Here is a 25,577-nt window from a genome sequence, read left to right on the forward strand (position 1 = left end):
CCCAGGGTGCTGCTCCCGGACCGGGGAGGCGTCGCCTCCTGCTTACCAGGGCTCCCCTCTCGCTCAGCGCCCCGGGGCCCCGCAGCCGTGCCCCGCACAGCCCGACCACCCGTGCCCTCCTCGCCGGCACCGCGGCCCGGGAGGCGCTGGGGGAGCGCTGGGCTCGGCCGCAGCGCCGCCGCGGGCTGGAGCGGCGCTCGGCCGCCGAGCGGACACACCGGACAGACAGACCGAGCGCCCGGCTCAGCGCGCCCGCTGCTCCCTGCCCCGGTACCGCAGAGGGGCGGCGGAGCGCTGCCGCCTCCCCTCCGGCTCCTGGAGCGCGGCTGCGGGCAGCGCTCCTGCCGGGCTCCGCTCCCGCCGCGCTCCCGCCGCCCGCTCGGCTCCCGCCGCGCTCCGGACGCGGCCCGGAGAGCGCTCGGCAGGCGGGAGCGGGCGGGCGGAGCGCAGGGGGAGGGCTGCGCGCAGATGAGCGCCGGTCCTGCGAGATGCTGCACGCCCCGCTCCCCGCCGGAGGGGGGTAGCAGCCGCTGTCTCCGCCGGCTCCTGCTTTTTTGCAAGGGCTGTTGCTGCCGCTGGACGCAACCTTCTCCCGACATGGAGCTGCTGCTGCCGCCGCCGCCGCCGCTGCTGCTGCTGGAGTGAGTGAGTGTGACGGGCAGAGCTAGCCGGCCGCATGGATGGATGTGTTTAGCTTTGTGAAGATTGGGAAGCTCTCCGGGTAGGTGTTTGCCGCTGCTGCTCCGCGACCCGCGGGCGCTGCCCGTGTCCTGCGGGGCAGGGAGGGATGGGGGGAGCCGCTCCCAACTTCTGTGGCCGCGGGGCGGGGGTCTCGCTGCCGGGGTGGGGCGGTGGGTCTCGCCGTCCCTGCCATCCCCCGGGCCGCGCCGGTGTCCCTGCGTGGGATGGGTCGTGCCCCTCTCCCTTGCGAAGGGACAATGAACTGCGGCCGCAGTTGGGCGAGAGCGGTGCCCTCCGTGAGACCAGAATGGGCGGCCGGAGCGCTGCTGGAAATGCAGAAGCGGCGACAGGGGCCGGAGCCGGGCGCGGTGCGGTGTGCGAGGGGTGTGCTGGTGTTCGGGGGAGGTGGCGCGGTGCGGGTCTCGGTCATCTGCCGGGGCGGGGGCGAAGTTGCGAGGAGCGGCAGCCTGGCCGGGCCGCGCTCCGGGTCCGCTGCCCGCGCTGCGCTGCGCTCCCCATCCGCGGTGCCGGCGCTCGGCACGGCGCTCCCGGGGCCGTCTGCGGGAGCGGCGCTCGCATCGCATCGCTCGCATCGCATCGCTGCTGAGCGCTGCCCCTCCGCCGCTACACACGGCGAGGGGCGCAGGGGCGCCAGGGGATCTGGCGTCTTATCCCTTGCTTGGAAGGCTCCTACTTCTCGTTGTTTAAATGTGGGGTTGATTTGTGTTATTTTGCTCTATTTCTTTGTTTTCCGAATAAACCTTCTCTTGAATGGCCTCAGAGTTGTGGTCTCAGCCTGTGGACTGTTGCGTTTGCAGCTGGTTGCCAGGCCTGGAGCTGCATAGATAGATCAAGAGGCACAGCAGCCCCTGGTACAATGTTCCACCGTGGTTACCCGTAACTGGAGCTAGCCCTTCGCAGCTGCACAGGGGATTGTGCTTTATCGCAGAGATGCAGTACCAAAGTACTCGAGTCACATAATTTTTTTTCCAGGGTTCTGGTGTGGATAATCTTCCTAAAGGATTTAGCTTTGATCACTGTAACTAGGAGTGTTTCAAATTCTTATGATTCACTGGTTCCTACACCATAGTTACCGTATCCTTTTCTGTTTATGAGGCACGTATGAGGCAGAAATTGGATGTTGTACAAAAGGGAGAAAGGCCTTGTTAAGGAAATAAAAAAGGTGGCTTGCTCCAGTGACGGTCAGGTAGGGAGCTTGTCAAAATGACAGATGGTCTGTAAAGAACAAATATTGCATGGCTGGAAGTTACAGAGTGCCACAGGTGCAGGCACTGCCTTTATCCCCCAAAATTCCCACCATTGCACCTGGCTGTGATTACAGCTCTGCTTGTGGCATGCCAGCACAGAACAGCTGCTGTCATTCAAGCACATCATTGTCTCATCCTGCTCACAGGAATTTTACACCGTGTGACAGTGACAATACAAGCAGCCCCCTTGGTTTGCCTTGGGTGGTGTTGCTGGCTGATACCGCTAGAGCTGCAGCAGCAGGAGCTACAGCACAAACTTTGAGGAGAGGGAAAACGTGCTCACATAGATAAGGAATAGGTCATGTATTGTGGTATTTATTTCCAGGTAAATTGAATTGCATGACCTTCTCTTTTTTTGGAAATTATATTTTAGAAAAAATCCCTTTTAGGAAAGCTCCCAGGTCTTCATGTCACACTTGGTCTAGAATCAAAGGCAGAGAAAGGGATGTGCCATTCAAAAATTTTATTATGTCAGGTGCATGGCAGGTTTTAGATATATATATGATGTAAGCTTAGATCTCTCTTGGTGTGTACAAAATCTGTAGCTTGCTGCATACTTGAAGACATATCTAATATTTGTATTTAAGTAAAGACAGATCATAGAAATTCTTCAGAAGAACCTAAAGGTTCTTTCTGAAATGAAATTGCGAGTTTCAATGCTTGTATCTGCCTCCACTTCATTTAAGGATGTGAAATACTTGCAGCCTGTGTTTGTCTTGTAGATTGCAGTAAATGATTTCTGTACTGAGCTACACTTTTTATTCCTAATTTTCCGGTTGTTAAAAGACATAATAGTTTACACAGGACTTGACTTTATTTGCTGTTTCCTAGGTTACAGCCAGGTATCTATTCCAATTTTATGAGAGCTTCATGGAGAAGACAGGTTCCAGTGTAAACCCCATTTTTAGTCCCTTTGTGCATTTGGGTTGGAAAACGAGTTTGCCCAAAAATACCAGTTGTTTGCTGTTAGAAGGAAGGCCTTTCTGGAGAAAATATTTAACGGAGACTGTGATTTTACAGGCAGATTACCTACAGAAGTTGTTTTGAACATAGCTGGTGCAGAACTTATTTTAAATTTTATTTTGTTGTGCATTCAGGTCTCCTCATTTTAAGTGGCAAGTTTTTTTATTACAGTTTTAGTCTGCAGCCTTGATTCTGCAGGCAGTGGCACACCTAAGCTCTGCTATACATGACTACTGGAAGGGATACTTCCTAAGGTCATGATATGATTTTAACAAATCTGGTAAGAATTTAAATTTTGTCTTGCTCAATTAACATATATGTTTTTAAAATCTGGAATAAGCTTAAAATGAGGTTTAAAGTCCTAGAGGGTGGCTCTATGTGATACCTTTGTGTTCAGGATCTTTTAGAGACTCTGCTTCTATAATGGCTTCAACAATTGTCCATACTTGTTGGGTAAGTGGAAAATATGGGCATAATCTGGAAAAGGATTATGTGCAGAAATGAGAGAGAATGCCAAACTGGTTTTATGACAAAGATGATCCCTGGTAATCTTGTCCTTTCCTTGGCTTTGTAGGTCTGTCACATTGTGTACTATGCATAAACATACAGATGCTTCGTGATAAAGTTTCTGTTGATTTTGAAAGTTTGGAGATAGCCATCAGATATTGAAAACAAGAATACCATGTAGAAATAGTGATCCTACTTTCCCTGACATAGCCTCTCCCCCATCCTGCTTTGGAAATTCACCAATCTGGTAGTGGTCTGGAGTAACTGTTTTGGTGTAAATCTTACAGTGTCATTCTCTGGAGGAAAAAACACAAACAAACAAACCTTTTATTGTAATGAATTTCCAAGTGTAGAGAATGATTGACAAGCCTTGTTTAATGGATCAGTGCTCTGATGTGGAGCTGTTCAAGGCAGGTGAATATTTCTGTAGTGTGGGCAGCACACATGTATGGTTGGTAGCATCTGTAATTTGGGATGGAGGATCAGTCCATAGGTAAGTGCTCAACTGCAGCTGAGGTTGGTTCAGAAGTCTGTCTTGCTTGGTATTCTCTCTCAGTTCCTTTTAGCAGCTGCTTGGAGAAAGAGTAAGAAGTGGTGATTCTTGAGCACATGTATAGGCAGTGGAGGAAGGATGGTGCTGCTGTTCTGAATGTGAAACTGTTTTCAGATCAAGATAAATCTGAGAATAGGGCACAGTGTCAAGTTTCTAGTCAGTACTGGACAGATGAACTGTGAAACAATAGGTCAGAATAGTGAATGGAACATACCAAGAATTAAAGCCTATAGTCATAGAATATATATTTTAGTAGGAATTTTTTTTTTACTGGGAATGACTGTTTTTGTGATGTCTGTTGAGGTCAGTTCTATTTCAGAGCTTTCACAGCAGGAAGAAAACTTTGATATGGAAAGATGCTTGTCTGGATATCACCTGAATGTGACTGAGGCAGTGACCCTAGGGATTTAAAGCTCCTGGGCCCCTGTTTGTTACTTTTCCAGGTAACACTAGGCAGGAAATGACATGACTGTGCACGAGTGACCATCAGGTTTTAAGCTGTGGCAATACTCTGTCACACATTTGTGGGAGAAGTTCTGAGCTCATGGAGTAATTTCTCACAAGAAAGAAAGTCTCCAAGAAACAGGCCTGCAGTGTGTGGTAAAAAGTAAAAATCTAGACCTCATTGTAGCTGTTAAAAGAATAATGAATGGAGAGTTAACCTCATATAACAAACAGGAGGGTAGAAGGAAGGTTTGGACCTGCCCTTAGCAGCAATGCCAGTTTGTTGTATGGGGTAGGTAAATTTGTCTTACCTGGATCTTTACTTTAATGCTCAAGTTTAGATTACTATCTATTATCCTTGAGTTTAAAATTATTCCATTAAAATGGGATTTGAATAGCCATATCCTTGCTAGCCAGGCCCTTGGAATTGGCTTTAAAATGACAACAAAAGAATCCCTTAACCCTGCAAGATCTTCTTTTCAGAGAACAGTCAAATATGGGTGTTTTTGCTGTGATTATGGTAAACCTGAGGCTGGGTTTCTAACTGAGAAGGAACTTCTTACAAGTTATTTTTCATTAGTGTGGATAAATCTCACATTCTTATCTTTTGTGTTTATCTTTCCATTGCTGGCCCTCTCTAGTCAGGTAGACAGACTTGGTACCTGCACAGATGTTTGGACTTTTGAGTTCTTGCTGCTTATAAAAGTGAAAGAAGCCTAAACTGATGTGGAGCCTTGAATTTGTTTTCTCCCTTTCCAGCCTTTGTAGTTCTGTGCTCAGATTTGTTCTCTCCAGATACTGTCTTTTAGATGTCCTGCCAGACTGGTGTGAAAGGTTCTCTCCTAAATCTGTCTTAAAATGTAGCAGACTAGAAGCTGTGCCTGTATCTTCTGAGTACTCTCTGTTGTGTTTTTGTTTGTTTTTCTTGTTTGTTTGTTTGTTTGTTTGGGGTTTTTTGGGTTTTTTTTTGGGAAGTGAGTTGCTTGTCTTCATGGTTTAGTTATTTTTATGCAGCCAAGCAGATGTATGTTTTTTAGATTGAAAGTTCTAAAATTAGCCCATCTGTTGTTTGCTGTTTGTGGTTTTGTTTTTGTGTTTTTGGTTTTTTAAAATTAATTAAAGATTTTGGGATGCTTCTCTGTCTTCATCAGAATAGCACCTTTCTTTATTTGTGATTTTCCTTGCCAAGTTTTTATTTTCCTGTGAAGTTTAAAAAACCCCTATCTTAATGGAGAGACAATTGAAAGTGTGATTAACTAACTGATGCTGTTTTGAATATGATTTTTCGAACAATTTTTATGAGTACTCTTTGCAATGACAATATTGTAGCTTGTAAGTTATTTTCAGTATTTACAAAAGACTCAGTAAGAAAGTCTATGATTATCCTTTTTATGTTCAAAGGAGGTAATTTAATTCCAGAAAGGATTTTATTATACTGGATGATAATTCAAATAACCAATAATTCATTTCAGCCTTTTTTCTGCTGCATTCCATTTAGGGGCACATTTGCCTAGTCACATTAATATAGGAGCTTTACCTCATATGTTTCATTATTTATCTGTTTTGTTTTGTTAGCTGACACACATAATAAAGACACATGCTTTAATGTTTGTGATGTTAGTAATGTTGTATGTCACAGTGACTTCAGCAGTTTAGAGATTTATTGAAACCACTCCTTATATTATGAACTGCTGTAAACTTGTCAAGTGGCCAGTAAAGGATGATACAACTCTGCTAAATCTGTATGTTCTCTATTCCATAAGCAACATTGTCTCCAGAAATTTTTAAGAAAGGAAAAAAAAAAAAAAAAAGAGAATAAACTCAAAGTAATGCTTTCTTTCTCCTCTTCTACTAATTACTGAAGAAAATGGAACGAAAACTTTGAGAATTGATGCTTTGATTTAAGAAAAATCAAAATGTGCAGGTTTGATATAATGCTTTTATTTCTAGAAAGTTGTCTTTTTTTTTTTTTTTTTTTTTTTTTGATTTTGTTTTGTTTTGAAGGATTTCAATCTGTAAAGTAAAATTGTTGATGACATGGCCAAATCAAGAATCTTGGGATAGTTTCTCTTATAATTGTAGCCTGCAATATTCTTGTATGTGCATGTTTAAGTCACTCTGTTTAAATTTTTTATATGGTGTGAGAAGACAGAAGAGGGTTTTTGTTTTGATTTTTTGCCTGTATTTCACTGGTACCAGGATGAGCCTGAGGTGTTTGGCAGCTTGTTTAGTTTTTTGAAGGGGGGAGAAGGTTTGCTTGTTCATGGTATGATTTGGTTGGTTGGTTTGTTTTTGAGAAGCCTGCTTTTCAACCTGACAGATTCATGTGGAAAATTTCAGTTAAATTGAAAAAAAAATTCTCACCATGGCAGTAATAAAAAAGGAGGATATGTTACCATATTTTGCAGCATTCTGGATCGTTATGGGAGTGTACCAGGCTGTTCATAGGGAATACAAACCATGACTGAAATAATGAGAGGGTGAAACATGGTCTCAGCTCCACTCATAATGTGGTGCAGAAGGGGGATTTTACTGCTCCTGAAAACATTTCCAAGCACTTTGTCAGATCTATCACAACTTAGTATCTGACTGATGGCACAAAGAATTGACTAAAGTCATGTAGGAGCCACCACCTCTTGTAAAATGAACCATCATCTGAGAAGGATCTCTAACTGCTGTAGACAAATAATGCAAAAAATCCAATGTGAGGAAGGGAAAGGTAATTTTGGATTCCAGTCCTACTGTTTCATGCACAAATAGCTCTATTAAATCAGGGAAGACCATCCAGGTATGTGAATTACTCTTTTTCTTGACTGTTTGCATATGACCTATTTGGATCCACGTTATGGAAACTTCTGGTGCTGATAAAGTATCCATGTTTAAATACTACAGCAACATTATTGAACAGGAATTGACTTCTGATAATACCAAACTGTATTTAAAGCTGTAATCATGATTTTGTAATCATGAATAAAATTATTAGTTTTGTGATGTACCTTGAAGAAATCTGTGAAGTGAAAAGGCTGCACATTTATTGAAGGTATGTTTAAAGACCTTTAAAATAACCAGTGAGTCTCTGTTTCTGATAATTATTCCATTGACTGGAAATGAAGCAAATAAGAGTGCCAGTAATATAAATTTCAGTAAGTAATTGCATTTTAAATCCTAGTGAAATCCACACTGCTTAAAACCTAAACCTGTGAAAGTACATTGGAGCCAGAGATGTAAAGTACTCAGGACTCAAAAGTCCCTCTGACCTAAATTAGGACCTGGTGTTGTAGAAATTTCTACCAGTATTCCTTTAGTTTAGAGGGTGCAGATAATGTTGATTATTGGCCACAAACTAGTTAGTTATAATAACCAACATTTTTAATTATAACAAAGTTAGTGAGTGGATTTGTCAGGTATCAGTTTTAGCTATGGGAGTGTGGGGAGATAAGGCTCTGCAGAATAGATGGATATCTTGCAAGATTTTCAGAACTGCTGGTAAAAACATAATTTATACACAGAATCAAAAGAAGGGGGTAAAGACTAAGAAGGAATATTTATATGCTAGAGTCAAATATTGAGAATGAATCTTCTTATGATCTGGCTCTTGACAGTTTATTTTTGGATTTTGCTGAAATTTTTTTAAGGCTTAAGGGAAAGAGGCTTGGGATATTGCAAAGTATTATGACTTTTTTATATCTATAGATAATCAAAAAGGTGTGATGCGTGGATTGATGAAAACTACTAAGTGATTTGCATTAACAATCAAAAAGATCAAAAAATCTCCCTTCTGCTCTTCAGAATTTATTTCTGCATATGTCCTTTCTGTTTATTTTTAGGGAGTGGGAGAGAAAAGACATAATTTTGAAACTAACATTAAGAAGAAAATCTAAAATCACTATTTGTAAAACTTTGCAGTAGATTGTACCTTATTTAGAGTGAAGGTTTTCATTAAGGTTTGTGCACGATGGAGTTTTAATTGTTCAGATAAACTGTCAGCCTTTTTCATGTAAGTGCTTACATATTTGTTTAAAATAGTTTTCCAGCATTATGCAGCCCATAAGTTGCTCATAGATTTTGCAGTTTCACTGTTTGTCCTTAATCTTGAATTTGTGATTGTATTCCTCTGGATTTGTCAGTCCTCATATGTTTGGAAATTATTCTTTAGGCAGTAAATGCTACCAGGAGTACTAGCAGTTGCACCAGCCATGTAAAACAAGCCAGGCATGTGTTACATGTCCAAGCTGCCTTATTTCACTTGTGCTCTCTGTTTGACTGAAATAGAGCAGGAGAGAACTGGAGAGGAAATCTGGAAATATTCCATCTCTAAGCAGATTTGTAGAGGCAGGATCCTTCATTACCTGAATGCCTGAATGATGGCACTGACTTTGACTCACTCTAAATGAGGCTGTGACAAGCCTTGAGGCATCTGTGACAGGAGCCTTGAGACAGCAGAGATTGCAATTGCACAGAAGAGCTCCTGCAGACTTCGGGGCTGGAGCTAGATGGTCTAAGGTCCTTTCAGACCCAAACTATTCTATGATCCTATGAATTTTCTTGGCTTGTGATGTTAGACCTTTATCCCACGAAAAAGAAATAAAATTGAGGGTTATGGATGGTAGTGTCAACTCACCCACTCTGGAAGGGGGTGTCTGTCTGTTTAACACTGCAGTATGTACAGGTTGTGCACCTCTGTCATGGAAAATACACAAGTTTTATTTTGACTGTACAATGTGGCTGATAAGTCAAAATGTACTATATCTGTTCAGCATTTCATAGGTTTTTTATTGGCATTAGGTTTTGGATCATATGAAAGTTGCCATTTAAAGAAGGCATCTGCTTTTTTTTTTTTTTTTTTTTTTTTTTAACTAGTTGCATGCCACGGATGATGTTAACTGAATTTTTAATTTTTATCTTTGAAGATTTTTTTTTTTTTTTGCCCAGTGGGGCAGGCAGATAGTTTTCTCATGAAATTTGGCTATGTGCCTAGGTCTTTGCTTTGCATAATGTATTATGTGTTACCTGTCATGTTTACAAGGAGTGCCCTCTCCTCTGTCAGGGCACACAGGGAAGGGGGACAGAATAAAACTGCACATGCAGAATGATCTGTACTTGACTTCTCTGCTTTGAAGGCAGGCTGAGTATGGGCTACAGCATGTAATAGGGGAGGAATGGCAAAGGTAGAAAGAGAGAAATTGGAGAAAGGAGTTTATTAATGTTGTATTGGGTGGAGGCTAATTTGCCCTTTGAACTAATAGTTGAAGACTAGCTGATCTTTATGTGAAGGTGAGCTTGCATTGTTGCCTGGGTAGGAGTTATTTGCTTCATGAGGCTGGTTGAATTAATTGTTGAGATGTGCTGTAATCTGTGTGACTGCTGTTTTAAAAAATGGAAGAATTCACTCCAGCATTGGAACGGAAACAACTTTTTTGTCTTCTAAGGTCTTGAGTTTCTGCTTGAAAGTCTTTATTTTTCTGAGGGGTTTCTGGTGGCTAAGCTTGAACTAACTCAACACCTGAAGTAACAAGGTGGTCCTTGATTCCCTGTGCATTTTGTGTCTCAGAGACCCTGCAATCAGGATGATGCCCTTGAAGCTCAACTCCTGCATCTCCTGCATTGGTTCGCTGATGGGCCCTGTGACTTCCCCTCTTTGAATGCAGATAACTTGACTGCAAAATCTGCAGTTGTTGGGGAATGTATTTATGTTTCATTTTGGCTTAAAAAAACAAAGGTCCAAAAAACCAGAAAGCATTTGGCTTTTTTTTTTTTTAATTTTTATTTGGTATGGGGAAGAATTAGGACTAAGCCCCTGTACTCTGAGGCACTTTGAGGGGGAACTTCTGTAATATGATCAGCCTCATGTAACATCTCCTGGAGAAGACCTAATGAGGCTGTGGGGTGTGATTTCCACTTCCTTTTGCTTTTCAGCTTCCCCATTTTGTCCCCTGCACCCCTTTGTCTCACACTGTGGTGAGCTACTTCATGGACTGAAACTATGAGAAAACTGGTTTTGGTTTGTTTAATTTCTGCTGGTAGATATCTAAACTGGCTTGGCAGAAGTGATTGGGGCATGTTGTCTTGGGCTGGTGGTGGCAGGGGAGAAGGGGAAGGGGAGCTTCTGGTGTATGCTGACTCTGTTACATGGCACCCCATTTAGTGGTGGGAGAACATGGAGATGAATCTTCCTGCAGGTACCTCTGGGAGCTGGGGAGGCTGCATGGGAACCCCACATAGGAGCAAATCCAGGGAGGAGGGAGTTTCTGCAAAAGATGGCTTGGAGTGAGGAGAAGCTGCTTCAGCCCCTCTGAAATTCCTCAGATCTTTCCTAGTTCCTCTTGCTTCCCTTTCATGCCTTTGGAGCCTGTTCTGGTGCCTTGACTTGGCTTGGCTTTGCTTGGGCACTTGGGAGACCAAGTTCTGTGTGCTAAATGCAGCTTTGTGTATCTTGCACATCCTCAAGTATGAGGGTGTTGCACCCTTGCTCCCATGCCATGCAGTCTAAAGAAACTGGCTTCCTGTTGTTATTAAAAGCAGATTTCTAGTCATATTTTTACTTTATTAGGCAGCAGAGGAGTGTGGTTGTCCAAGGGATTAATTTTCCTAGATTGCTTGTAGTAGAAGGTTGAACTGTCCAGGATAAATGAGAGGTTGTTTAATTTTCTTTGGTTATCTTTTAAATAATGAACCTGTGTTCATTCCTAGCAGCAAGTTTGCAGCTATATCCTTTCTGTGGATGTGTTTTCCAGGTTCTGGAAGCTGTCTGAAGAGATAAAAGGTTTCTTTCAAATGTTCTATTTCTGAACTTGGAAAGAACTTCTTACAGAAGCAAGTATAGTGTGTCTGTGCTACTTCTGAGACCACAGAAAAATAACTGGAGAGTATTAATGGCTTGCTTTTCAAATGCTCTTCATTTTTAAACTGAAAGTGGGAGTTTTATAGGTGCATAAGTAGCCTGAATTTTTAATTATGCTTTGAACCATGTGGCTTTCTATCTTTTAGCAACAGCAGTAGTAAACTTTGAGGAGTTTCCATACAGCAGTTTTTCTCTTCCTTCTGTATTTTCTGTCATTTCTTATACATATATGGCACTTCCTTGTTGATCACTTTCATACTTTGCAATGCTTATCCATCAACTCCATCACATCACTGAATATGTGGTCTAAAAAAGATGGTGGTTATGGGGATCTTGAAGGATAAGTCTAAAGGAGAACTCTAAAAAGCCTCACAACAAATGATTCCATAGAAGAAATTTAATTTAGAGCTACTAAAACTCTTTTAGTTTGGGTGTTTTATTGTAAAAAATACAGTGTATCAAAAGAAATTCTCTCAGGATGCACACTTAAAAATACTGTAGCTTTTACATTTTTTTCCTAGGTGGCTAACATAATCCATCTGCATGACTTATAGTTAGCTTGCCTTACAAAAGATCACTTTATAAGTAATATTCTTGGAATATAAACAGTGAAACACAAGTCTGATTTTCTTTAGTTGACATGTTTGGATAAAAGAAAAAAACTTCCAATATCCTTATTCTTTGATGCTGAATATATTGAATGTTTGTTTACTGATACAAAGGCGTATTCTTTCAGAGCAAAACATTGATTATTATTCTTCTCTTTTGATGGCTGTAATAGGCATTAAGGTGCTGTGAAGGTCTTGTTCAGACAGGGGTGTTCTGAAATGGCAGATTCTTTGCCCCTGTCACTTGTTTCTGTAGTTGTCCTGTTGGATTCAAGTTGTCCGTGGTATCTGGGTGTGCTGCTTGGTGCTGTGACTGTTTAATAGATTTTAGTAGTAGCCTGCTCTGTAAAGGGTAAAGGATGAATTTCACTTTTCCAGATGTCACTGCAAACCTCCTCCTTCATCTCAGCAAAAGTACTTTGTATTTCTTTAATGGCAGAACGTTGATTTGCTTTATTGTTGTGTTTTCTAAAGCTTGTCCAAACCTCACAGTGTTCTTTGGCCTTGTGATGACTAGACAAATGTGTGTTTTTAGGAGTCTTTCCCTTTCATTAGTGTTCTTTAGCCATTAATGTCAGAGTTCATCCCATTTTCTCAGGTTAAGTGCTGGTTCTAAAAAAGAGAAATTCTATTTCCATATTAAATGTTTAAAATGCTTCTTTCATGGAAGAAGGTAAGGCAGTATTAGTTTCAATTTTTTTTTTTCCAAATGGTTCATAGTTCAGTGCTGTAATGAGCAGCTTTCCAATTAGAGGAGACAATACCTGTTCTACTGGATGTTATTTCAAAATGGCTGAAATTTATTCTAGCTGCATAAAACTTTACCAGTAATATTTATATATATTTGTTTACCAGGCTGTAATTATAAGAACTGACATTTAATCTACTCAGTGTTCAAAATGTTTTTTTTTTTTCCTTCTACAAATTTGATGGTAAGCAGAAAACAGTTTGTCTCTCAATTTCTGTGGTATGGTTTGCTGCTTTAGTTCTTTTCCCCCATCCCCCTCCAGTTAGTTTCCAACTGAAGCAGCTTTCTTTCACTAGTCCCCCCTTTCACATGAGTATTTAATGCTGACTCACCAGTTGTCCTGTTTGGACTGCTGGGCACTGTTGGCAGGGCACAGCCATGTGAGTGTGGCACTCTGACCACAATAAAGACACCTTCCTGATCCACATCCCTTTTTATTAATTAATTCAGTATTCTGGCTTTTAAAGGTATTGGGGGAATAGGTGGTTTAGGCTTTCATTTATAATTATGTTCAGGAGAGAACAGTTCTGAGCATTAGACAGCAAATTCATGGTGATTCTGCCTTTAGGGATCAGTGACAGGAAGCTGTAAAGTTTGTTTAATGTTATGTGAAGCCATAAGGAAACTTTACTTTTGCTTTTGTTTAGTCTTTGCAAAAGTTGAGTAAATAAGGACAGCATAGCTACTTTGTTTCTCACATGCATTAGTTTAATTCTATCTTTTTTTTCTTTCTGAGCTGAGTGGCACAGACCTTGCAACTAAAATGTGGTGGATTTTTCTCCTTCCAGCCAGACTGTGCACACTGCATAGGCCAAATAACCCTGTGTACAGCATCTCTTTGCTCAGTAAATAACAGTGCAGCTTGAATAGCAGCCAAAACTTTCTTTGCAGGCTTAACTGGTGCTCTAATTTCATCTGGTAGGACCTGCCAGTCCCAGTGCCAGCTGTGTCTGACCAGCCCAGCTGCCCCTTGTACCTGAGCAGGGTAAATGCAGAGCCCCCAGCACAGAGCTGCAGCCTCCACTGCTGTCAGGTTGGGTGAGGGAAGGAAACCTGCCCTACATATCTTCACAGAGTTCACAGAATAACCAGGTTGGAAGAGGCCTTCAGGATCGAGTCCAGCCCATGCCCTGACACCTCAACTAGACCATGGCACCGAGTGCCACATCCAGTCTTTTTTAAACACATCCAGGGATGGTGACTCCACCACCTCCCTGGGCAGACCATTCCAGTACTTTATCACTCTTTCAGTGAAAAACCTTTTCCTAATATCCAGCTGAATTTTCCCTTGATGCAGCTTGAGACTGAAAATCCTGGGTCTGCTTCCCTGTGCTGATGGAGTTCTTCTGGGTGTGTTGGTTCCCAGCCTTGGCAGGCTCTTCAGCAGGGATGTCCAGTTTGTATTACACTGAAAGATGACATGGTCTGTTCTTCAAACTGGCAAACCTAGTCCAGCAGCTGTTTTGAATAATTTGCTGAAACCCCAGCGTTAATAATGGCAAAGGAGTTGCATGTTTGGTGGTTTAGGGGTCTGTAAATGCATCATTGGGTACACATGCCCACTCAGCTTACTGTACAGCTCCTATAAAATATCTGTTGAGAGTCTTTGCTATATAAGTGAACAGTCATTTTGGAGGCAAAGATCATGACTTTCCATTCTGAAGTTAGACTTTCCTAACTTAGGCCTGTTGTACTGAAAGTTGTGGCTGTTTCACAGTAGAAGAAAAAAGTACTATTTCACCTCCAATAAAGGCTTAGTTTAGTTTAGTGCCTGGTGACTTGTTCAGTATTTTTTTGACATCAACACTTACAAATACTTAGTGATAAGGATGGTAATCAACTGGAAGGAAAACTTACCTCTGTAATGACCAGGCACTGGCCTCATTGTAAAGATCAGATCACAGAATTAAACTGTCACCTGGTAGAACGTGGGGGAGAATTTTCCTCCAGAAGAAGCCACTAGTTCTAATTGTCTGGTTTGTTGTGTGTTTCTTTTTATTTCATTGTTGTGGAGTGGAACAAAACCCCAACAATTAAAGAAAATTTTTTACTATTTATTTTTTTCTATTAGAAAGAACTGGGAGTTTGATATCTGGTAGTCTATAAACTAATGAGCACTGAAATTCCATATGAGGATGTAAAAAAATTCAAGCTGGTTTTTGAAATTTAAGGCCACCTTTGTCATTTTATTATGCCAGGTAGATAGTGGACATTAAGAATTTTCTAAAGGACATGCTATTTCCATGCAGAATTTTCCTGAAATATGCCTTTATATGCATAATTAAAAATACCCATGCTCACATTAAAAATGCACTTTTCACATTTCAATTTTAAAACTGTCTGCTTTCCTCTGCCCCATGTTCCTATAGTGATTCTGATTGATTGCAGTGGCACTTGGTGTCAGAAGAGTGCATCACCTGCAGTCAAGATCACTTTCTTCTGGATTTAGCCAGGAGTCTGCTCCCTTGGATGGAAATTCCAAAATCATTACTGGTAGGCTTTTTGTTTTCCCTGCTTCCTTTCCTTTTTTCTTTCTTTCTTTTTTTTTTTCCTTCTAATTTTTACTTACACAGTTCAGAAAATCAGGAGAAATGCTTTTGCTGAGAATGCTTAGTAGGACATGTCTGTCAGTAGTTTGGAAGTAGCTTTTTATTTATGTTACTGGATTACAACTTCTTAACCATTTACAAAATATTTTTCCTGAGTTACTTGTAGAAAACCCATCAGCATTCAATGGTAGGCTCCAAAACCAGAGTTTTCTGTTCATCCAAGGGATGGACTTGGCAGTGTTTCATAAAGAATTACTTAGTTTCCACTGTAATGGGGAATAGATTTGAAGATCTGGTGAGACAATCCATCCTCACCTGGAACTGTTCAGATACTATTTAAAAAAAATGCTGGAGGATAGGAGGAACTCCCACATGCTGATGAATATTTGGGAACTGATGAAAAAAGACAACTTTCTTAGAGATGAACAAAACTAAGTTTTCAGGTGAGGTAAAGCATGGGTTTGATATTTACTCTTATTTCATCAAATAAGAGCAGTTAAAGAAAAAAAAAGGAAGAAAAGAAACAGAATTAAGAGGGAGAAGTTTTATGAAACAATGTGTGTGTCCAAAATGAACACTTGTTCAGTAGTTATGCTCTTTGTGAGCCTTAAATACCATCAAGAGTTGGATTTTTCTCAAATGTTAAAGTCTGATTTAGCATAAAATATGTTAGAATCTGCATTTTTGTGGCATGTATTTTGACTTCTAGCTGATGAAATTAAACAAAAAGATTCAAAGGTCAGTTTGCTACAGATTTCAGCTGTATTTGGCCTTAGTATGGAGAAGACTTCATGAGGAATAGCATTTTGGAAAATGTTCTGTTGTATTTGTTGGTGTAGCATATTGCTACTGCAAAGAAAACACAAGCCTAAGCTTTCTTATGCTTCAGTGAGAAAAGTGTCTTCTCATCCATCTTCCATGGGCTGCACAGCATAGCACTTAATTCTTAATATAAACTGTAATTTAGAAGGGTATTCTGAATGTAGCAGTCTCTGTATGTTGGTAAAAACAAAATTGAATTCTATCTCCATTTTTCCACTTGGAGAGGATAAACAGTAAATAAAGTGATGAGAATCTGGAAGACAAGCTGTTGGTCAGCTGATGAGTGTTTGTTGGTAAATTAAATTATGATGATTTATGTTTAGATTTCTGCAGGTTTTTTTTCCCTAGCAATTTAAATGTTCACTTGTTTACAGAAACTGTAGAATCAATAAAAAATACAGAGGGCAAGAGATAATCTACCTACTCTTGAGTGTCCCTACATTTTCTAGTTGGTATGCAAAAGTGAACTGCTGTTACCTAGTTTTGTGTACATCAACTTGTGTGAGAGTTTATAAGCACCATTTCTGAAGCTGTCTACAGACCATGCAGAATCATTGAAGAAATCATTCCAGAAACTAAAAAGGCTGGATGCCAAATGAGATTGGATAGCTGCTGAGGCAAGTGTTCGGTGAACTACAGAGCCTATTTGCAATGTTGTGATACAATCTAAAATTTTGGTGACCTCCAAAAGCTACAGATGAGTCCAGGTAACTTTGTTATCACAAAAAGAAGCATCCTTGGGTATGAAAATTCACACCACATTCCTGAGGCTATTGAGTGTTCCAGACCAGTTCATGTTGGCTAATGCAGAATACCAGATGTCCCTGATGAGCAGATCTGGGAAACCATTTGGCAGTAGCTAGTAGAAAATGTCATTAGGCACAATAGTGTTGCAGAATTTCTGCCCTTCTTTGGATGTTGTGCATTTCATACCCCCTCTGAAGGCTGGAGATCTGAGCCAACATCTGTTGCTCCTGACTACCAGGCATTAGGATATTCCAGGAAGAAAGAATTCTGCTGGAAATACACGAATAAAAATGGAGTAGTGAACAGTATAATGTCTGACTGTTAAACAGCTGTAATTAGCTGTCTGGGAAAGGGACTCCTTTGATTCCAATCCCTTTTCCTGGGCTTATCCAGGGCTTTTATTCTCTCATTCTAACATAGACATGCAGAGCAGAGATGAGACTTAGGGCTCTCAACAGACAGCAGCTTCTTCAGCTTCTGTCCATCTCATTCCATTAACCATTCCCAAGTTGTTCTTTTGTATAAAGGTACCCAGACTATGTTCCTGCCTTCCTTACTCAACTTTGTTTAATACCACTTTGTACCATATATCCTACATGTTCTTGAGAAAACTGTAGATTATTTTACTTATTCTAATTTCATCTGGACTTAACATTTCTTCAAATACTTTTATTAGAGGGAAGTCACAGATTTTCATTTTGTTGTAAAATAAGGCCAGATAAAGTATTCGAAATCCAGCAAGACTCAAAAGAACATGTATTTTGACAACTTCTACCAAAATGACTTAAGAGGGCTATGCTACTGGCAACTATAGTTTTCTCAAAATAGACTTCCACTGCAGTGCAACATTATGCTGGAACAGTCAGCTATGGTGCAGTTGGCTCCCCCCTTTCTTTTCCTGGGCTTCATTCATGCCAAATTCAGTACAGCTAAATAACCTAATTTCTTATTTTTATTATGAAAATAAATATGTAAATGATTAAAATGCATTCTAAGCTTGAAAATGAAAGCCTCTTATGCCAGATATATCCAAATATGAGCCTATAATGTCACTGGGTTTTTTCCTTGTGGAGGGTGCTGGACTGTGTGTTCTGTTACACGTGATGGTTTTCCAAAGCTAAAATTAACATTAGGATAGGCTTAAAAAATTAGCTGGAAGCTATTTTTGTGCTGTCCTTGGAAGCTGCGTGCTTGCTGTTTTGTGTTGAGCAGTGAAATAATATAAATCACTCTCATGAGTACTGATCTGGGTTATTTTGGTAGCACGTTCCACCACAGCAGGTGGTAATGTGCAGGTTGTGGATGCTTTCCTTGTGGCTCTGAGCTGGTTTTTGGGCAGGAGGGATGGGGTGGTCTCCATGTCACCCTGCTGTGGTGGTGCTGTATGCTAGCAAAGCCAGGGAGGGAGTGCAAATGAAGACCTTGTTTCCAAGATGTGACTTAACTCTATGAGACAGATCCCAAGCCATGGAAGTGCTGAGGTCCCATGAGTTAATTCAGAGTGCTTTGCTCTGTTAGACTGCATATGAATAAAGAATTGGAAATATGAGCCTGGTGTGGGCTCCAAAAGGGAGGAAAGAAATGGAGGCAGTGAAAAGACTAGGAAAAACTGTGCTTGGTGTGAGGAATTCTAAAGCAAAAGCAAATTGTGGTTTGCTACTTGAAGTTAATCCAGTGTATTTGGTTTGTAAGACCAGTGGTGATTTTCATGAATCAAGAAGAATATTGTGTGGTGCTGTGCAGACCAGATATATTGGATAGTTGAGACTCATGCTTTCTACAGCCTTTTCAAATGTAGTTTATTAAATACAGCTGTTGTGTGGGTCATATGGCATGTTCCTAAGGTCTTTCTTAGTTCTTTATAGGCATGCTGATTTGCAGGATTGCTAGTTTGCAAATATATATTTAAATGTATATGTACTTTTACAAATTATGTTTTTTTAATGATAATTGCAAATATTGTGTGATGAGCAAAGGTAGTATCAAAACCAATCACTAATGGCAACTAGGTAAGGAGATGGAGGTGTTGATTGAATTTTGCAAATTGATCTCCTTGATGGCAATAGCTATTTTGGTTGCAAAGGTTTGTTGACAGATGTGCAACTGCTTCCCACTCAAATTAGGAGACTTTTCAAGACTTTTCACTTCTCCTAAGTGTTTTCTGAGACTTAACTTTGACTGTATTATCTTGAAGAGTGTGATACATGATATTTTGAAAAGAGTAATTTTTTAAAAAGCTGCAGTCTTATTAGCCTCTTGCATTCTTTTTTTTCCCTTTGTTTTGTTTTTCAGTTTGTTGTTGGGATAGAACTCCAAATTTCACGTCTGCATCTATTTGCTTTATTTCTTTAGATGTGCTATTTCCAGTGTTATGCTCGTAGACTTAACAAGCCAATCTGGGAGACTAAAGCAGAACTGTCATTTTGAAGCTACTTAGCTGAAGTCTCTTTGAAATCAGTGTAGAAAGCTCCAAGACTATTTTTGTTCCTTTTTAATTTTTAGAGAAGATGTATTGATGTGTTATGTTATGCTATTAGTGATCCCTAGAAGAGCTGTTACAGAAATGTTGCCTCTTTAAAGTCCCCCAGGCATTTAGACCCAAATGGACATGCTTTATATTTAGAGACTACACTGGTTTGAAGGCAGATTTGGGATTACTCCAGGGTCCCCCTTTTCTTGAGACAATTGTTTCTTAAACTGTATAATAGTAAATTTGGTGGAAGTATTTTAGTGCTTAAGTGAGGAAAGATGGCCCATTAGAACTGTAGTGCATGCCAACATTGCATGATAAAATAGAAAGGCACCACGAAATTAGGAGTGCTAGCAGAATTCCTCTCTCAATACAGCTTGTTTACTGTCACTCACAGAAACTTCCAGGACTGTGGAGTATTTATATGTGCTCTGCCCTATAAAGGCTGTGTTCCCACAGTGTGGTCATCTTGTCTTCCTGTCTGTTTGGATTGCTCCATCAGAGATTAAGGAGGAGTTGATTGAAGCCATTTCTGTTTGTTTGTTTTCCCATTTCCCCTTGAAGAAGGCTGAGGCTATGGAAGATCTGTAGTAGCTGCCACTCCTCCCTCAGGATTTCTTTACCCAAGGTCCTTGTTGTAGAAGCTCTTTGAAGTTCACATGTCAGGAAGCATTTGATCATCCCTATAGCAAGAAAATGCTGAACTAATGACAGCAAAAGCTGGTGACACAGGTTAATTTCACATTCTTTAGCAAGCAAATTAAATGCATGATAAATCAGATTATTGTCGCACTGGCTGTACTTGTGCTGTACGTTTTCTGGAATAATGGAATTTTCATAGAATCATAGAATATGCTGAGTTAGAAGAGACCTATCAGGATCATCAAGTCCACCTTCTGGCCCTAAACAGTCACACCACGTACCTGAGAGCTTTGTTGGAATACTTCTTGAGTTCTGTCAGGCTTCAAAAGCTTGTTTCATTGCTCACCCATACTTTGGGTGAAAATCCTTTTCCTGACATCCAGCCTAAACCTGCCCCAGCTCATCTTCATGCTGTTCCCTGAAAGCCTATCATTGGTCACCAGAGGGAAGATTGGTACCTGCCCCTCCTGAGGATGTTGATGATTGCAGTGAGGTCTCCCCTCAGCCTCCTCTTCTCCAGGCTGAACAGAACAAGTGTCCTCAGCTGCTCCTCAAGGCTCTGGACCATCCTCATGGTCCTCCTTTGGACAATCTCCAATAACTTGATGGATTTTTGACATTGCAGCACCCAGAGCTGCCCCCAGCCCTGGAGGTGAGGCTGCCCCAGCTCAGAGCAGAGCAGGACAATCCCTCCCTTGCCCTGGCCATGCTGTGCCTGATGCCCCCATGGTTGGCTCTCCTTGGATTTTGTCTTAGAAGATCCAGCAGGCAGCTTTCAGGTTTGTGCAGCATGATGATACCTTCAAAGTCCTGTCTTACATGTATCTTCAGCCATGTAATAACCTGTTTTGTTTATGAGAATTTGTAGCTGTCAGGGTTTGTTTGATTAGAAGGGATAATCAATGGGCTGCCAGTTTAAGAATGAGCTTTGGCTCCCATCAGGTCACAATGCACTTGCAGCTCCAAATGCTTCTTGAGGGATCTTAAAGGAGAATTCCGATGTTTCTCGAGCCAAAACATAAGAATGATGCATGATAGGGACAGTAGATTTTCTACACTCCTTTACCCTTTTCTTTCCAATGTTTTCTGAGAGAAGAGAGTTGCACATTCATCTTTGTCTTAAGGCATCCAAGTGAGGATTCTCTGAGGAGTAGTAGGTCATGTGGATGATGCAGCTTTGTGTGTTTATTCAGTTCTGGGTATAGGAGCAAATCCTTGAACTTTTGTTGTCTCTGCTTGAGTATATGCTGAATTGAAAGGGTTCTGAAAGCTAAAAAACCTGCTGACTAAACTATAAACTAGGAATGTACTAACCAAACAGGGAAAAAATGTGCAGCATTATATCTGGGCACTTTGTTCGTGCTCTTTTCTGTTTTGATTTACTCCATTTGTTCACCAGCAACCTTGCACCTGTTTGTTTTGAGGGCCTCTCTTGATCACCCAGTTTTTTTAAAAAATGGCAGGTTCTTGGAATCTAAAGACCAGCACATAGGTAAGTTCAGCTGTTCTAGAGTCACAGCTTTTATACTCTATACTCTAGTGCTCTATGTTGATAAAACAGTTCTTTCAGGGTGGAACATTCTTGGAGCAAGTTAACAAAAAGTTTTTAAATAGTTGCTGGATGATGTCTTTCAATTTCAGCTGAAGAAGGCACTGGTGCCTCTATGGCCCCAAATTGCTCAAGATTGTTGGGCCTTTACAATCAGTGCCAGAATTAGCACTTGTATGCCCTTTTCCTTTGACCTCCACCAGTCAAAATGATTTGGGTAATTCTATGCCACTTGAAAAATAATTCTTTTCTTACTTAATTACTACAGTGAAACCAGCAGGGTTTCACTGTAGTAGTTAAGGGATTTTATAATGGAGGGGTTTTCTAGAGAATGAGGATGCTGAAAGATGTGGTAAGATTTTGTAAATCTCACATAGATATCCTTTGCAGAGTCAGATCTGGTAGGCTCTTGCAGGGAAGGAAGCAGTTGGATTGTTATTCTCCTCAGCTAGTTCAGCTTGAAGCTGAAGAAGAGCTTTTATCTGTAGTCCTGCTTGCAGTGTGTGAAGCAGCACTAGTATTTTATTTAAACTATTTTCCTGAGAATCTGCAGCATTATTTTCATTCTCATCTTCACAGAAGAACAGCCAAGCTTATGTGCTCTAAATTTAAATTCTGTGTTTTCTCCAGCTCTGAGCTGGAAGTTGAATGTGTGCCTTAAGGATCTGCTCTTTGCTTCTCAATCTTATGTTTTACAATTAATAGCACTTGGTTGAAAATAACTCAAAAATAGCTTGATGTTATGTAAAAGGCCAGGAGTCCACTGGAGATGTTGCTGAAAGAGCAACAAGGAAAGAGTATTGAGGACAATAGAAAAGGCATTAATTAAGTGCATGCAGAAAATCATGTGGTTTATATGGATCAGTATTCAAAGCACAACTTGCTGTGCTTGGATTTTTGTTAGTTTTTTTTTTTTTCCCCTAAAACTATCTAGTAGCAACATCAGCTATAAGCAGGTAGAAATTGGACTTAAAGACTGGATTAGGAGGAGAGCTGAGGAGGAAATAGCAAAGCAAGTGGAAATGATGAGGAGATAGAGGAAAATGGGCAGTGGGAAGAAAAATGAAATCACTTATCCGTAGAAAGAGTACACCTGTTCTTGTCCCACTTGTACTTACTGGTAGCAACTTCTGAAACAACTGCTATAAATCACCAGAACTGTGAAGGTTATGAAAAATTGTGCCAACTTTTACAAACCTTCCCTGTGACATCTTGCCTTGGGAGCATTCCTAGGCAGAGTGCTGGTGAGATGTGCTTGTTTGCACACATTTTCACTACCACTTTAAGAAGAAATGTTGGCAAGGGCTGAAAGAAGACTAATTACAGCTTTTGCAGCAAGGGTCTTAATATCATTGTGGATGACATTGCCTTTTGTTTTTAGAGCAAAAAATAGATGTTAGTGTGAAGCAAGAAGCAGGGACTGCATTGTTAAACTGACTCTTAAATTATTACTTCAAGAATGTCACTTGCTGGTGATTCAGGATACAGTGATGACAGGGGAGGGTTATTCCTGATGGTTGCAAAAGATTAAACAGCATGCAGAAGAAATGAGAGAAATAAATGTGTGTTTGGGAGAGAAATAACAGGGACAGAATGAGTGTTTAAAGAGAATGAGAAAAAAATCAACCCATCTCTCAGTTTTGAGGCCAAGTTGGCACCCCCTTGACTCATTAAATTGTTCTTTTGAATCTAGAAATTGCCTTTACAAAATGTCTCCTCATCAAACAGCAGAGGGACCTCAACAGAGAGGGAGGTCAGGGCCAACAAATTATGAGCAGAAGCCCTAGCTATTTTAGTTCTGCTCATTCTGTGTAGCTTTAAGTTGGAGATTTAATTAATCATCTCTGTGTTTGCTGATGTTTGTATATGTGCTGTATTTCCATTCTTATTTGGCATCAAGCAGCAGGATGGTCATTTAATCTTAGTGGATACAGAATCACTGAATGGTTGAGGCTGGAAGGTACCTCTGGAAGCCATCAGATCCAACACCCTTCTCAGAGCATCTTTGGTTTGGTTTAGAATATCTCCAAGGACAGAGACTCCACAAACTCTGGGCAACTTGAGCCAATGTTCAACTACCCTCATTGTAAGAAAATATTTTCTATAGTCAAATAAAATGTCCTGTATTTAAATTTGTGCCCATTTCTCCTTGTCCTGTCACTGGGAAACACAGAGGAAAGCCTGGCTTTGTCTTCTTTACCCTCCCTAGCATGTATTCATACATGTTCATAAGCCCTCTCCAGGCTGAGCTCTCTTTGTTTGTCAGATGCTCTTAATCATCTTTTGGACTTATTCCAGCATGTCCATGTCTCTTTTGCACTGGGGAGCCAAGAGCTGGACCCAGCACTTCACATGTACCTCACTGGGTACATGATGCCCTCCCTCAACCTGCTTGCTGCCACTCTTCCCAGTTTAGCTTGAATGTGGATAGTTGTGTGAGCTGGAGTATTTTCTGAGGCACCTGGGAGCTTCCAGCTCAGGTTTGTTGTGCCCTCAGCCATGGGAGCTGTGAGGTGCTGGTTCCCCTGGGTTTGCCTGCTGCTCTCAAGCTGTGGTGACTCCTCAGGTAGCAGAGAGGGCAGCAGCCTGTGGTTGTAGCTTGTGGGTGTGCTCAGCTGCCTAGGGACCACTTGGATATGGGAGGATGGTTAGTAAGGACAGTGCAGGAGGCAGTCTTCCCCAGTGAATTAGAGCTGTACTGATTGCTGAGGAGTGGGAACAGCCTTGCCTGCCCAGTGAGGATGGGGTTCTAAAAGAGTGGGGCAGCTGTTGAGAGCTGGTTGGAACCTGCTGCAGTTTGGGATGGAGGTTGTGCTGAGCAGTAAGGGACATGTGGTTGTGCAAGACAAGGCAGGGATGCTGTGTGAGGGACAGACAGGGTCAGGTGGCTGGGAAGGGACAGCTGGGGTTAGCCAGCCATGGAGATGGAAGAAGGAAACTTGCAGAGGGAAGGAGTCAGTGCTGTGTGGAATTGCCTGAGAGAAGTCACGAAAAGATTTTGGTAATAACACCAGCCATGTCTGTCTCAAAACTGCAATGCTTGGATCTTGTCCTTGGAAAAGGGTTTTGGAGGGTGAGAAATGGAAGGAGGTTGGGGATCTGGAGGAGGCCAGGCATAGGTGACAATGGTGTGGAGGGAAGGACTTGCCTGACTTTGCCATTTAAAAATTCTAATGGCTTGTGGGCTTACTTTGAACAGTTTTGCCTGTTCTGTCTATCAGAATGTTTTTGCTTGTTTCAGAGTACTTGGAAAAGGCTTGAATAATGCCTGTTCATTTGTGATTTATGCAGTATTGGGGCTTGCATCCAAAGAAATGTTCAGTGAGTGTCCCTCTGGGCCAGACTGGTCCATTAACTTGTAGTATATTTGCTATAGGTTTCTACTCTCCTTTTTTATTCATAGCTGGTATGCTTTCCCTCTTAACTCCCACCTTCGCTGGGAGTATATTTTAGTTATTATTTTGATTTTCATTTTTGTTGCTCAGAGTTCCTTTGCTTTAAATCATCACAGAAAAAAAAAAAAAAAAAAAAAAAAAAAAAGCACCCAGAAAATATTTGATGGATTTACAGAAGTTACCACTGAGGTTTGCTTAGGATTGGAAGTTAGGTAAGAAATTTGTCCAAAACATTTTGTTTTACATCTGGAAGAGAAAAATGCTTCTGCCTCTCCTTTCCTGGCTTACTGAAAGGTCTGTGTGTTTCATAGTTGGCAAATGCTTACATTGTGATAATGGTAATTTAAATCAGGGGAAGAAATAAGAGATTAATATTAGAAGCTAGAGCTGCATTAAAAAGAAAATCTGTATAAATTCTGTGGGAACTACTAAACTTGTAAAATTATCAGCTCATTAAATTCTGAATGATACCACCTTTCATAGGATGATATTTAGGAAATCTGACATATTTCACTGAAAGTTTCAGAAAAGAGTTTACTAAGGTATGTACATTTTGATAAACAAAGCTTTTACTTTTCCTTTGCAATCTGCCTTTGTGCCTTTCTTGTACTAATATTGGCAACTTAGGAAATAAATAGGAATTCCAGAAGAAAGCCTTGATACTTAAGCTTCATCCTACAAAACAAACAATTTTGTCAGAGTTAATCAGTTTTAAGATTTGTTCTCTGGCTCACAGTTGAAATGAGTTAATAAAATATAAATATTTTGTTTTGCTGTAGTTGAGGTTCTT

The 25,577-nt window shown here is 40.9% G+C and overlaps 1 protein-coding gene across 2 annotated transcripts in view; it reads left to right on the plus strand.

The window, feature by feature from the left end:
- The first annotated feature begins 509 nt into the window (after positions 1–509).
- The window catches only part of FRMPD4 (FERM and PDZ domain containing 4), a 285,162-nt gene continuing 260,094 nt past the window's right edge, over positions 510–25,577 (plus strand). For both annotated transcript variants that reach the window (XM_056502167.1, XM_056502157.1), the window contains exon 1: positions 510–721. In XM_056502167.1, coding sequence (XP_056358142.1) covers positions 681–721 — 41 coding nt within the window. In that variant the 5' untranslated portion in view covers positions 510–680. The remainder of the gene's footprint in view (positions 722–25,577) is intronic.

Source organism: Oenanthe melanoleuca, chromosome 1, assembly GCF_029582105.1.
Source record: "Oenanthe melanoleuca isolate GR-GAL-2019-014 chromosome 1, OMel1.0, whole genome shotgun sequence".
NCBI classification, from domain to species: Eukaryota; Metazoa; Chordata; class Aves; order Passeriformes; family Muscicapidae; genus Oenanthe; species Oenanthe melanoleuca.